Raw genomic sequence first — 12,949 nt, 5'->3', positions numbered from 1 at the left:
AAAAAGATGCATTTTCAAATATTATGATTTTAACTATTTTTTCAAGATGTTATATATAGATACAGAGAAATCTAATTATTTATGTTTCTGAAAGTAAATATATAATTAAATTATGCTTAGCTTATTTTGTAAAAACCTCCATGAATGAAATGAAAAATATATTTACCTATTATGAAATGTAATTCAAATAACGACGACATTAAATGGGCGAAGTGTACACTAAATGTAACAAACCTCACCCTTCCCTCTCTACATCATAAATAATCCCCACTGCTCTATCACCCCTCTCCCTTCCTCCTTCATTCTAATCCACTTGTTCCCTCATCAGCAAAATGAGATTTCTAAAAAGTTTATTTAAGGTGTATCACATGACTTACATGGTCAATTTGTGCACTATTATTTTACTGTGATTCTAAAATTTTTAAAGTTTTAGTATTATTAATACAAGACAGCAGACTGCCTGAAAGTGAATCAGGCCTATATTTACACTCGACTCACACACACAAAATTTAAAAACACACACACTCCAACTCAAGTGTTAAGCATGAGTAGAGAGTGCTATAATGTATGTGCATAATAAATATGTGTGTGTGTCTGTTTTCAAATATTTTTCACAACTTGTATGTGAACAAACACACATTTAAATATTATACTACTCAGTAGACTGTTATGGAGTCTATGTAATAGGACACAAGTAAACGGTCCTTGACTGCTCCATCAACTTCCCCCGGAACCCAGTGTTGACGGTTATATCGGGCTAGAAAACAGGTGATTAAAGTAAATTATATACAGTTGTGTGCAACTTCATTAATAGTGAATTTATTCAATAAACAATATTGGTGATTTTATAATTTAATTGAAATGCAAGTCATTTCATAATTCCCCAATCTAATGATATGCTTAACGTATATATTTATTAACATATTTAAGGCAGAAGCAAAGAAAACACAGATAATATTTTCAATATAAAAATTAAAAGGGATAAGGTATTTAAATTAAATAACATTTGTAAATTGTCAGTGAAATCATTATAGAAGAAAACTAAAACTTAATTTTTGTTACTAGATTAAATTTTTTTTTTTCAAATGGACAATCCTTCCATCTAGGAAAAACATAAGATATTCTAATTATTAGGTATTTGTTGATAAACACCTAGCCTACCTATTTATTTAAATATTTAAATAGGTCAAATATACAAATAAGTACAAGGTCATTTTTATTGCCACTACATGCATATATTATTGAAAGATGAAAGTAATCTAGAATTTATCTTTAAATAAATAATAAGTATATCTATACATGGACATATCTCAATACTAGCCAAAAAAGGAAACTTGACCCAATGTGGAAACTACAGAGGGATAATGCTCCTTTCAGTACCTGGCCGTATCCTTAGTAAAATTCTTCTTAATAGAATAAAGAAGAAGGTTAATGAAAAGCTAAGACCTAATCAGGCTGGATTTAGACCAAACCGTTCCACTATTGATCAGATAACCTCTCTAAGAATCATCATAGAGCAATCCAAGGAATGGAACTCTGAGCTTTTTGTAAACTTCATTGACTACAAAAAAGCATTTGATTCTTTAGACAGAAGATCTCTCTGGAAAATCTGCCGACACTATGGCATTCCAGAAAAGATAATCAATATCATTAAAGCTATCTATCACAAAGGAGGTGGAAACGTAATGTATAAAGGTAAACTATCAACCTTTTTTGAGATTGTAACAGGCGTCAGACAAGGATGCCTTCTTTCTCCCTTCCTTTTCCTCCTTGCCATTGACTGGATCATGAAGAACTGTGAAAGTAATGATGGCATTCGCTGGGAGCTATTTGGCAATCCCAAATATTTAGGAGATCTGGACTTTGCTGATGATATCGCTTTGTTAACAAGCAATAGAAGTCAAATGCAAAGAAGGACTAACAGGATAGCTAATACCTCCAAGAAAATTGGACTAGAAATAAATGTTCCTAAAACCAAAATACTCAGATTAAATGCAAATTCCCAAGAACCAATTACTATTGGAGACCAAATTCTTGAGGATGTAAATTGTTTTGAGTATCTTGGAAGTAAAATTGATGAAGCTGGAGGCACTTTAACAGATGTTAAAGCTAGAATTAACAAATCTAGGACAGCCTTTGCCAGCCTGAACAAAATTTGGAATTCCAACTACATCTCCATAAAGACCAAGTTAAGTTAAGTCAAATGTTCTCTCTGTTTTGCTGTATGGGGCTGAAACTTGGTTCCTAAACACAGCAGTGGTCTCCAAGTTACAGACATATGTCAATAAATGTCTAAGGAGAATCCACAAGATCTTTTGGCCAAATAAGATCACAAATGCTGAGCTTCTAGAGCGCAGTGATATGTCAGACATTAAACTGACAATAAAACAGAGAAAATGGAGATGGCTGGGGCACACTCTAAGGAAAGGGCATGATGATATAACCAATCAAGCCTTGACTTGGAACCCCCACGTAGGAAAGAGGAAACCAGGTAGACCAAAAACAACCTGGAGGAGGGAACTCTTAAGTGAACTGAAAGAAAAGAAAATTCCATCTTTCAGCAATGCCTCAAAACGTGCCCAAAAAAAGGAAGATTGGAGAACCATTGTGCATGGCCTACGTTCTGCCGAGAACTAAAAGGCAATGATGATGATATCTATACATTGTCAAGTTTTAATTTAAACGTTACATAATTCTATAAACAAGAAAAAAAGTTTAATTGAAAGATTGGATCATTTCTTTGTTTTATTTTCAACAGTAAATTAGTTACTTAAGGATAACAAAATAATTTTTTTTGTAAAGTAAGCAAAGTGTATAAATGTTTATTTATTGCAGTTTAATCATATGATTACGATAGTTAAAGATAAATTATAATTTCACTACCTACAGATTTTAAGGTTTTATAAAAAAACGTTTTATATTACACGTTATGTTCATTAAATTGATATGTGATAATAATCTTAATTTTTGTAGTTAATATTTATCTAGTCTGTCCACCTCTCCTAAAACCTTATTTTGCTTTGCAACCTCTGATTAATTGATATTTACTAAAAAAAATTAATGAACATATATCTTTATGATATACTTAAACATTCTAATTTGAATTATAAAACTCAAAAAAATAAAAATATTTTTACAAGTTAAAAAATAATCTACCTATATTATTTGATGTATTATTTCAGGAGCTCATGATCAATGCTGGTGAAAAGAAGGGGGACAGGATGACACACACCGGGGACCAGGAGAAGGGCACTACCATCCTCCACAAGGAGGAAGACAAGACCATATTTCTTCACAAGGAAGAGGACACTCTCCATAATGAGGATGATACCAACCAGAACCTAGAGGACAATGGACAGATGGAGAAACCTGGTAAGGAGGATCCGCCAGGCTCTCCGCAGGATAAGAAAACCAAAGGAAAAGTTGTCACAGGAACAAACAGTGGGACAGGAACAAAGTCAAAAAGTGATAATTCAAATAACACACCCGATATTGACAGAGAGTCAAGAGAAAGAGGAAAAGGTGATGACAGAGAAAATGGAGAGGAAAAAGACACAGAAAACAAAGAAAACAGCGGCACAGTCGACGAAAACACTGCAGAAATCGATGACTCAGAGTGGAGCCAACTTCGTTGCGGCAGCCAGTGCACCGAGGAGCTCGCGCAAAAGCAAAAACAGCGGGAAGAGCGGCGGAGCAAACGCGAAGGCGGCGGCAAGGCGGGACGCCCAGACTATCCAGGCTTTGCATTTGGTTCTGCCATGTTCAGCTCTGATGCTACTATGAAGTTTAACATTATTAAGAACGAGCTTCACAACATAATGAAGTCGCAGTTGAAACGTGTGGACGGCGAGGTGAACGCATTCGCCAACCGGATCAAGGAGTTCGACAAAAAGCTGGAGGAGTCTGAAAAGTATGTGCGGCTGGCCACTGCGGCTCTAGCTGACGCGGTTGCGTTACAAATTGAGGTAGTTTTTTTTTATCTTAATATGACGCAAAAAATAAATTTCGTAGAACCGTTTTAATTCAGTGGATATAAATCAGTTTAGGAGTCGTGATGGAAAATCTGAATATTGACAATTTGACATTTGTAGTTTTTGTTGTAAATGGGATTACTTTGATTGTTTTATGATACCTATATACAACACAGTACAGTGTAATATAAACAAATAGGTAGTAAAAGCACTTCATAAACCTAATAGGTAAGTTAGATTCTTAAATAAATTGATTTAGGTTTTTTTGTGTAAGGACTTACCTACTACTTTTTTTGCCATATAAAGGACACCAAACAAATAACCAAAAAAATCACTGGACTATCTTAAATATCAACCAAATAAATAACATATTTCAAATTGCGTAACGAACGGACGGTCAGAAAAAGTTAATTATAGAGTAGCCACTACTAAAAAAAACAGACTCAGTAGGTAATTCAAAATACCCCAAAGTTTACATTTAAGTAGGAAAATAAGATAGGATTATACCTAGCTTGTTTTGTGATTTAGGCTATTTACTTTTTATTGAGGAAGGACGATACATAAAAAAAGATGTCGTGTCTATAAATTTTGACCTTCAATCAAAAAAAATGCATTAAAGCTTTTGTATGTCATTTTACATATTTTTCAATACATAAAACATCAATCAAAAAAAATTAACATGATTTTTTTTATGTTTAAATTGCCGACTTAGATACAGATAAGCATCCTGTTATTTTGTTTTATGGATGAATATCTTTAAAAAACAAATAAAAGTGAACAAAATATATGGATGTAAGAGCCCTAATGTGTTTTTCAGTGTTTTTTTACTGTATATGTGAACTTGTAAAATGTATTTGTCTTACCATATTTACAACTACATACGACAGTTGGGTATTAGACAATATTAATCTTCTCTTTAAAAGAATATTCAGGACTACCAAACCCCTGTCAATCTTTTTTGTTGTTATTAAATAAGGCCGTGCCAAACTATCATAAGAAGCTGGTATTTTATCTTATTCGTTGGCTCTTAAACTTTAGGTTTCAAACTAGTGTTGTCCAAATTTTTATACCAATAATTTTAATCAACACATGGAGAAATTTTTTCACTCATCGAGTCATCATCAATCGTCCAATGTCTTATCCCTTTAGATCTCTGACTGTGCCAGAGCATTTGACAGGATGTATTTTATTAGATGCCTTTTTAAGTAGGAGGAAAAATTTGTACCTCCCAACTGAGCTGTATGATATGCTGATGACAGAGGAGAATGAAAAATTGTCAATATGACGGAGTTACCACATTTTAAAAACTTTTAGTTGTTAAATTCTGTTAAATTGACTCAGTTTTGTTTTTATTTGATATCAGCTGGACCCAGTCCAGGGTGGAGCACCTGTCGTCTTACTTTATTTTGCGCATTTTTCACTTTAATTTGCTAAAACTCTTTTGTGGAGCCCTGGTCATAGAAAAATAAATATTTGAAGAGTTGATTGATAAGGATTTTTTACTTTAATAACTTTCATATTTTTTCAATTAAAAGTTGTCACAATAAATAATGAATTTATAAGATATACACATGATATATGAATTGTACATATATATGATTACTTGAACACGCACCGCACATGTTTCAGATACCGTTTACCATCATATTATAGAAAGTTTTTTTTTGTCTGTAGCTTAAGATTTCAGTATTTTTTTATATTGGTACGTGGATGGTTTTAGGCTATTTTTCTATTATTTCCTGCTTCTTCGAATTCTTAACACCTAAATGGTAAGGCACATCCGCTAGTGCATATATATAATCTTTGAAACTTTTGAATTTATTGTCAGTATCAAAATGTTATTGTAACTGAAGAGTGTTTACGAAACACAGTGTATTTCTTATAAACTTTATTATTCATTCTATGTTAAATCATATATCTAAATCTTTAAGTTTGTTGCTTTCATCAAATCTATTTCTTCACCATGAAACCCTTGTACTATCCCTGCGGGACTCTTCTAACTAATACTTACCCGAACCTAACCTACAACAGCACGAAAAATATGTTGTTTTTTTAAAAGTACGTTTGTTGTCCAAATGCAATGTAAGGGAAACTGCCCTAGGAACTGTAAACTAACATGTCATTTCAATTGTCTTTTATGAGACCAAAATTGTCATTTTATATTTTGCACATTTTGTTTGTGACTAGGTATAGTGTTTCTTTTTCCTTTTCAATACTTTACTTTGCTACCATTGGACGTTGTTGTATTAGTTATTTAAAATATTTTGTGACACTTAGTGTCCCACCCTTGGTAAGAAGATGCACATAAAAAAGTTTTTGCATTCCTAAATTATTGCGGGAAAGGGGGTAGTAGTGGTGGTGGGTGGTGGTGGTGAGAAATGTAATCTTGATAATAACGTTTTTATTTTGTGTATTGTACTTTTCATTGCATATTACCTATGCTTTAAATTTTAAAAATGTAAATACAGGTTTGCGTGAGAAAAATATAACCTGTTTAAAAAATGAGAGCTTATCTATGATTAAGGTATGTTCGTCGTTTTTGTTTATATTTATACCTTATTTTATGAAATCAAATTGTAGCTATATTCGTTTAATGGCATTTTCATTATTTTACATTTAAAGTAAAACGACTTTGTGACAATAACTTACGGGTTGTTAAGAGTTTTGTCTTTTCACTCGCGAAAAGAAGATTTTTTATAGTTTATAGAAACTCAAATATAAATGTTGTAGGAATCTAAGAACCAGAGTGAGGAGGAGGAGAAGGAGAGTAATTTATCCGCCTTTGACCAGCACGTCCTGTTCCTGGAGGCCCAGCTCACGGAGGCCAGGTTCAAGGCGGCTCAAAGCATAGAGATTCTAGAGGATTGTAACCAGGTAAACAATAAGAAATAAAATTAGGTTTATGATTTTTGGTAGAATTATGTTTCTATATGCTTTTTGGTAATTTTTTGGAGCTATGATTTTATAGTGCAATGAGTGCTTTTTAAGGGCAATTTAAATTCAAAATGCAGATTGGCCATTCATTCTTTACCCAACAATTTCAAATAGGTTGGAAATTGTGAAACTAGAGAAACAAATCTAAAATTTACTTTGTCTCTCTGTCTGTCCATAATACTACGAGAGAATTTGATTTTCACAACTGTTATTTAGATAGACAGCTGATTTTTTTGGTCAAAATTACCTTTACCAAAGAACATTAAGTATAGGAATACTTAAATTACTTTTCTTCTTTTCTTCATCCTTTAATATAACCAATCAACATATGCCTTATACTCACTTTGTCTATTGATTATTTAATTTGCTTCCCTACTCAGGGGCGTCCAAGCTTTTTATTTTGGGGGGGGGGGGTAAAATGGCGCGCGAAGCGCGCCGCAAATTTTTTTTACCCCCCCCAAAATTTTTACCCCGGGGGTAAAATTTGCTTGGGGGGGGTAATTACTCCCCCTGAAATCTGTTGGCAGGGGTAAATTTAGTTTACCCCCCCCAAAATTTACCCCCGGGGTAAAATTTTTGGGGGGGGCAATTTAAATTTTATTAAATATATAGTATTAAAAATGCGCGCGAAGCGCGCAAAAATTTTTTTTATTAGAGATTTTTTATTTTGGGGGGGGTATTTACCCCCCCCCCAAAATTGTTTGGGGGGGGTAAATACCCCCTCCTAAATGGTTGGGGGTGCCTACGGCACCCCCAGGGTAGGGGTAAATTTTGAATGGGGGGGTAATCGCCCCATTACCCCCCCCCCCCTTGGACGCCTATGTCCCTACATATGCAAGTTTTCATCCTTTTACCTTTTACATATTTATGTTATATTACAGGCACAGGCAAACATTCTGGAGAGAGTAGATCCTAAGGACATTGAAAAGTCAAGAATAATTGGCAATAATCTCAACACATCAACAGCTGATGTTGGTGATGATGTAAAGCAAGATCTAAAAACCAGTGATAATGTGTCAGAATTAAGTGCAAGAACTTCATCAGCTGATCAAACAGCTGATTTGTCGGTTGTTGTAGCTGCCAATGACAATAGTCTTGCTGAAGATAACCTTAATATGAATGATATCAAAGTTGATAACATTAAAGATAAAAGTGAGGAAAGTGTTGAAGTAAATGATTTATCAAAAGACAGTGAAAAGTGTTCTTCAATTACTAGAAATTCTAGCTCAGGTGCTGTAAATACCTATTCCCCCTCCATGCATGCCTCATCACCCTCCCCACACGAATCTTCTCCATCTCCCAAGAACAGCCGTAAGTCTAGCTGTTCCAGCAATTGCTCAACAAACCGGTTTTCAAGCCGGAGCTCGCCCGACAGTTCGCGCAAGCACGGCAGCCCAGCGTCTTCTGATAAAAGCTATACGTCTTCCAATTTGAATGACGTACGAAGATCTCCAGAAGTTTCCGACTCACACAAGCCTTATTACAACTATCATAGCGGCCACAGCCATGGGCGTGAACGGTATTCCCCGTCGGCTTCCCGCCATTATCAAGCTGGTGCAAACAACAACAACAATAAAAATTCTTTGACGCCATCAAAAAGTAATAATAACGGCACGACCCGTTACAGTCCAAGAGATCGGGTTCGCGGGCTTATCCCACCGCCGTCACTTCATCCCGCAACTGCGGCCGCCGGAAGCGCAAATAATAATACCCCTAACGGCGGAGGCGGGTCTTCCAGACATCATGGCGGTGGGAAAGGCTTGCGAAAGCTGCGCAGTCCAAAGGCTTCCTCATTAATGATGCACGGAGTTATTCAACCAAGTAACAACGGCAACAATGATACTCATGCTAACAGTAGCGTAGCTTCTAATGGCGAGAAGAACAATAACAATAATGTTACAACGGCTATGTTTGACAGGAATAGAAACTCCGTGGCCATGAATGGCGTAGCTCGGGCTGAGAAAGGCTCGGCCGACGCGAATGCGAATGTAACTTGAAAAGTTTCTTGTTTATGAGTTTTCTCAAAAATTAATTTATTTTAGTTTTTGCAAAGAAAATATTGAATAGATAATTCTGCAGGAAAGGATGAGTTTAAAATTACACATTGTTCAATACACCAAAATTAATTTGTATCTCTATAGAAAATATGTATTCTATATGCAAAATGAATAATTGAAAGAAAACTTGACAAGAAACTTTAATGATGCCATTGTAAAAGACGAAAACCTTTCATTTTGATCGCCATGATTTTATGCTTGTGATTTGAACAGAAAAGAAATCAAAATCTAGTCTTTAATTTGAATTTTGTTAAACCCTGTCCCATTATTCTTCCCTTTAGCTGTGTTATACTTTATTTTACTGGCAGGGTATTCTTATCAGGGGTATAAGGTGTTAGATCAGTTTTTGTGAATAAAAAAAAGATATTCCTAATATTTTACCACAATATAATTAAGACAATGAGGTTCAATTGAGGAGGTAAATAATTATAAAAATACAAATTGGAATATTTTTAAATCACATTATTTAAATGTCTTATATCCCTGATTATTAAGTATATTCCATAAGATATCTGCTTTTGTTATATAAAGTAGGATGATCATTGATGGAAAACTATTGTACAACTTTGCTGGGTTGATATTTATTAATACCTACCTAGTAATTAATTTTGCCCAGGTTTTAAGCTATATAGAATATAGGGGAAAAAGCAATTAGCCATTAAATTCACTTTTAAACTTTAAGGCTATGATTTCTTCCTTTATTTTGTATAACTTACTATCAACCTATTCACTAGATCAGGGACTAAACTAAAAAGTCTCAAAACAATTGAGAGTTTTAATCTGATCAACAAGTATAGAAGCTTTCAATTTGGTCTTAACCCTCTGAATTTAAGATTTATTTACAAATTGAAAGTTTAGAAAATTATATTTATATTCTTTATTTTTTGTTTTCTAGTGAATACCTTGTTTTCACAAAATAGGTTTGCTGCTACTTAAATTTTAAAACAAAATGCCTATTTTGATGATCACAATCTAATTATAGTGATCAGGATAGCAGTTTAAGAACAGTTTTTTTTTACTTGAAACTACCTTCAATTTAGTTATTATTTCATTTGAGGAAAACTTTTTTTTTCTTCATTATTTAAATATGATTGTAACATTTGCTATTTATTTATCACAAACTTGTTACAAGTGGATGTCCAAAACGTTTCTATACCTAACAAAAAATGTTATACAAAATTACTTAAACACTTCTAAGGTTTGATTTTTATGCAAAATGTTAAAATAAGTAGTGTGTGATTCAATCATATGAAATTTTTTAAATTTATTTTAAGCAAATAATCATTTTATCAAGCAATATTTTTATGCATGAAGTTAAAAATGATGTAATAATATTTATCTAAAGTGAATCTTTAGAATTTTGTTGTGATAATAATTGTAAAAAGAGCAATTGAAACTTATTATGAATTGAAAACTGAAGTAATTCTTCCTAATTAATAGTATGTTATTAAAGATTCCTAATGCTTTTAGTTTTCAAGAAATTTGCAACGCTTAAAGGAAATTAGGTTTACATTTGACATTATTAGCTCAAAAAATATAGGAATCTAAAAGATTACAAAAAGGAAAGCATAATTGCATATCTTACTAAGGCATTAAATAAAACCTTAACTGAATTATTTTTAGATTGAATCTGAATCTTTATTTTAAATTTTATGTTATCTGCCTGTAAATCTTCTAAAGATTTGTATTATTTGTTTTTTATCTAAATTTGTTTATTTAATTGCAATAATTATTTACCATTAATAAAAACTGGTGCTATTCAAATTTCATTTCTAAAAGTTTTTTTTAATTCTTTTGTGCCTTTTAAAATTTTTAAGCTGCATTAACCAGTATATTTGGAGGTGTTTAATAAAAAAAATATACTCATTTTGTATGTTTTTTTTATAAGGAATTTACAAATTTGGGAAAGCTAAGTCTTTTGCAATAAGATCTGTTTTTTTAGGTCAGAAATTTTGAGCAATTCGTTAGGGTGTGAGAATTTTACTGATATTATGCAGATAATTCTAGTATTTGCAATTTAAAAATTATATAATTTTTATTCAAACGCCTTTTACAAAATATTTATATTACCATGAAACTATTAAAGTAATACAATAATACAGTAACCATAATTTATTATAATAAAAACTATTTAATTGCAAACTATACCAAGCTAAAGAATTATTAGTAAATGACACAGTTATTAATTGTTAATATTATTTAATTAGCTTATTTATAATTATAATTTTAGTTGTATATATCTACCATTCTCATAATTATTATTTAGTTATCTCAACAAAAATATATTTTGTGTAGCGCTCATATAACTTTTTTTTACTTTTGATGCAAAGCTATTCTATATCTTCCGTTCATTTTTTCATTTTATTGGTATTAAAAAACTACCATTTATGTAGTTGCTAATAGTTTACTCAATGCTTTATCTTTTCCTTTCTTAGTTTGTTCTTACTCATACAAATACCTGGAGGCCTTTTGGGGCACTTCAGGGAAGAGAGGGAGGGGAAAGCGGGAAATGGTAAATCGACCCATCACTTTTAATTTAAGTTTTAAAAAGTAAAAATAAATTTTTGACTATTTTTGGATTTTTCCCTTAAAATTGTTTCAAACGTTCTCTGTATCCATAAGAAGCTTCTCTTATAGGATTACAATCTCGTTACAGTGGAGCTGCATACAAACAGACATTGTATTATTTATATGCATAAGGATATTATTAAGCACATACTCATGATTTTTACTATTTTCTTGTTGTGTAGATATAAATGATTTATGTTTGCACTAGAAGACATGAAAAAAGCATTGATTGCTCTGTAGCAGACTTATTAATTGCGCAATTCTTCTTTCTTATTATCTTACTCCGGTTTTTCTAAAAGCGCCTAGTTGAGCACCTAACCTGAACCCCCTGATTTTTTTAATAAATTGAAAATAAGTGGTGGGGGGGGGGTGGTTCTTGTGTTTTGTTTTTTCTTTAAGTTGGGTTAAGTCATATTGGGTATGGGGAAGCATATAGTAAAATAATATCTCATCATCTTATTTTCAGTGTAAATCAAAAAAAAGAAAAGTGAAGGGGGGGGGGGGGTCGTTATTCACTTTAAGAGAAAGCACCCCTTTGCAATTATAAGTGTAATAAAATAAGAACATTACAATTTTTGTAACGACATCCACAAAGAAACTTCATGACAACATCTATAAAAGCGAAGCTCTGAAATGGAAGGACAGACAAGCATTAACACTTGTAGTGTGTCAGAACTGAATAAACTAAATAAATGCATATGTCTATTCAAAATTGTAAGTAAATTTGTTGCAAAACTGATTAAATACATGGAACTGTTTAAGGACATACTGACATTTTTAGGACTTGATTAGAGAGATGCCTCGCTTATAACACTATACCTTGTTGAAATAGGAATCAGTATTAAAAAAATCAGATGAATAGAATAATTTTAACATTCAACAAGGATTACAACATCCATAAAAGCGAAGCACTGAAACGGCAGGACAAACGGACATTAACACTTGTATAGTGTCAGAGCTGAATAATCAGAATATAAATGTTTAAGATTTGAAGCAAAATTGTAAGTAAATTTGTTGAAAAACTGCTTGATACAGGATAATGTTTATGGACATACTTACCTTTTTAGGACTTGATTATAGAGTTGCTTCGCTTATAACAGTATACTTTGTTGTTCCAGGAGTCAATATACTAAAAATCAGATCAATCGGATAATTAGATCCCATAAAGATTTGATGTTAGAATTTTTTAAAAATCAACATTTTTAAAATGGACGTACGGACATTCTGGTAATGATTAAAGAGTTGCTACTAAATCATACCTAACTACTAAAGGAATCACCATGCAAAGTTTGAAATCGATAGGACAATTCTAACATGCATAGATTAACGAAAAAAGCTATCCGTTACGGACGGACCGACCCTAATTATAGAAAAGCTTCGCTTTTAAAAATTAGTTGTAAAAAATAAGCATGATTTAAA

The 12,949-nt window shown here is 32.5% G+C and overlaps 1 protein-coding gene across 1 annotated transcript; it reads left to right on the top strand.

Moving 5' to 3' along the window:
• The first annotated feature begins 269 nt into the window (after positions 1 to 269).
• Positions 270 to 11,258, top strand: LOC145329422 (uncharacterized). Its single transcript, XM_080173541.1, has 4 exons — positions 270 to 768; positions 3,183 to 3,965; positions 6,702 to 6,845; positions 7,787 to 11,258. The coding sequence occupies exons 2-4, from the start codon at positions 3,189 to 3,191 to the stop codon at positions 8,900 to 8,902; spliced, it is 2,037 nt and encodes a 678-aa protein (XP_080029667.1). The 5' UTR covers positions 270 to 768; positions 3,183 to 3,188; the 3' UTR covers positions 8,903 to 11,258.
• The last annotated feature ends 1,691 nt before the right edge of the window (positions 11,259 to 12,949 follow it).

Source organism: Acartia tonsa, chromosome 1, assembly GCF_053477335.1.
Source record: "Acartia tonsa isolate MP-2025a chromosome 1, ASM5347733v1, whole genome shotgun sequence".
NCBI classification, from domain to species: Eukaryota; Metazoa; Arthropoda; class Copepoda; order Calanoida; family Acartiidae; genus Acartia; species Acartia tonsa.
The sequence above is the reverse complement of the archived record's forward strand: the minus strand, read 5'-3'. Positions and strand labels throughout refer to the sequence as shown.

What these genes read in the sequence shown, in the direction of transcription:
- LOC145329422 (XM_080173541.1), top strand. Translation starts at nt 3,189, where the DNA reads ATGATCAATGCTGGTGAAAAGAAGGGGGACAGGATGACACACACCGGG. An exon ending in CGGTTGCGTTACAAATTGAG is followed by an intron (nt 3,966 to 6,701) that starts GTAGTTTTTTTT and finishes TAAATGTTGTAG; the next exon opens with GAATCTAAGAACCAGAGTGA. An exon ending in TTCTAGAGGATTGTAACCAG is followed by an intron (nt 6,846 to 7,786) that starts GTAAACAATAAG and finishes GTTATATTACAG; the next exon opens with GCACAGGCAAACATTCTGGA.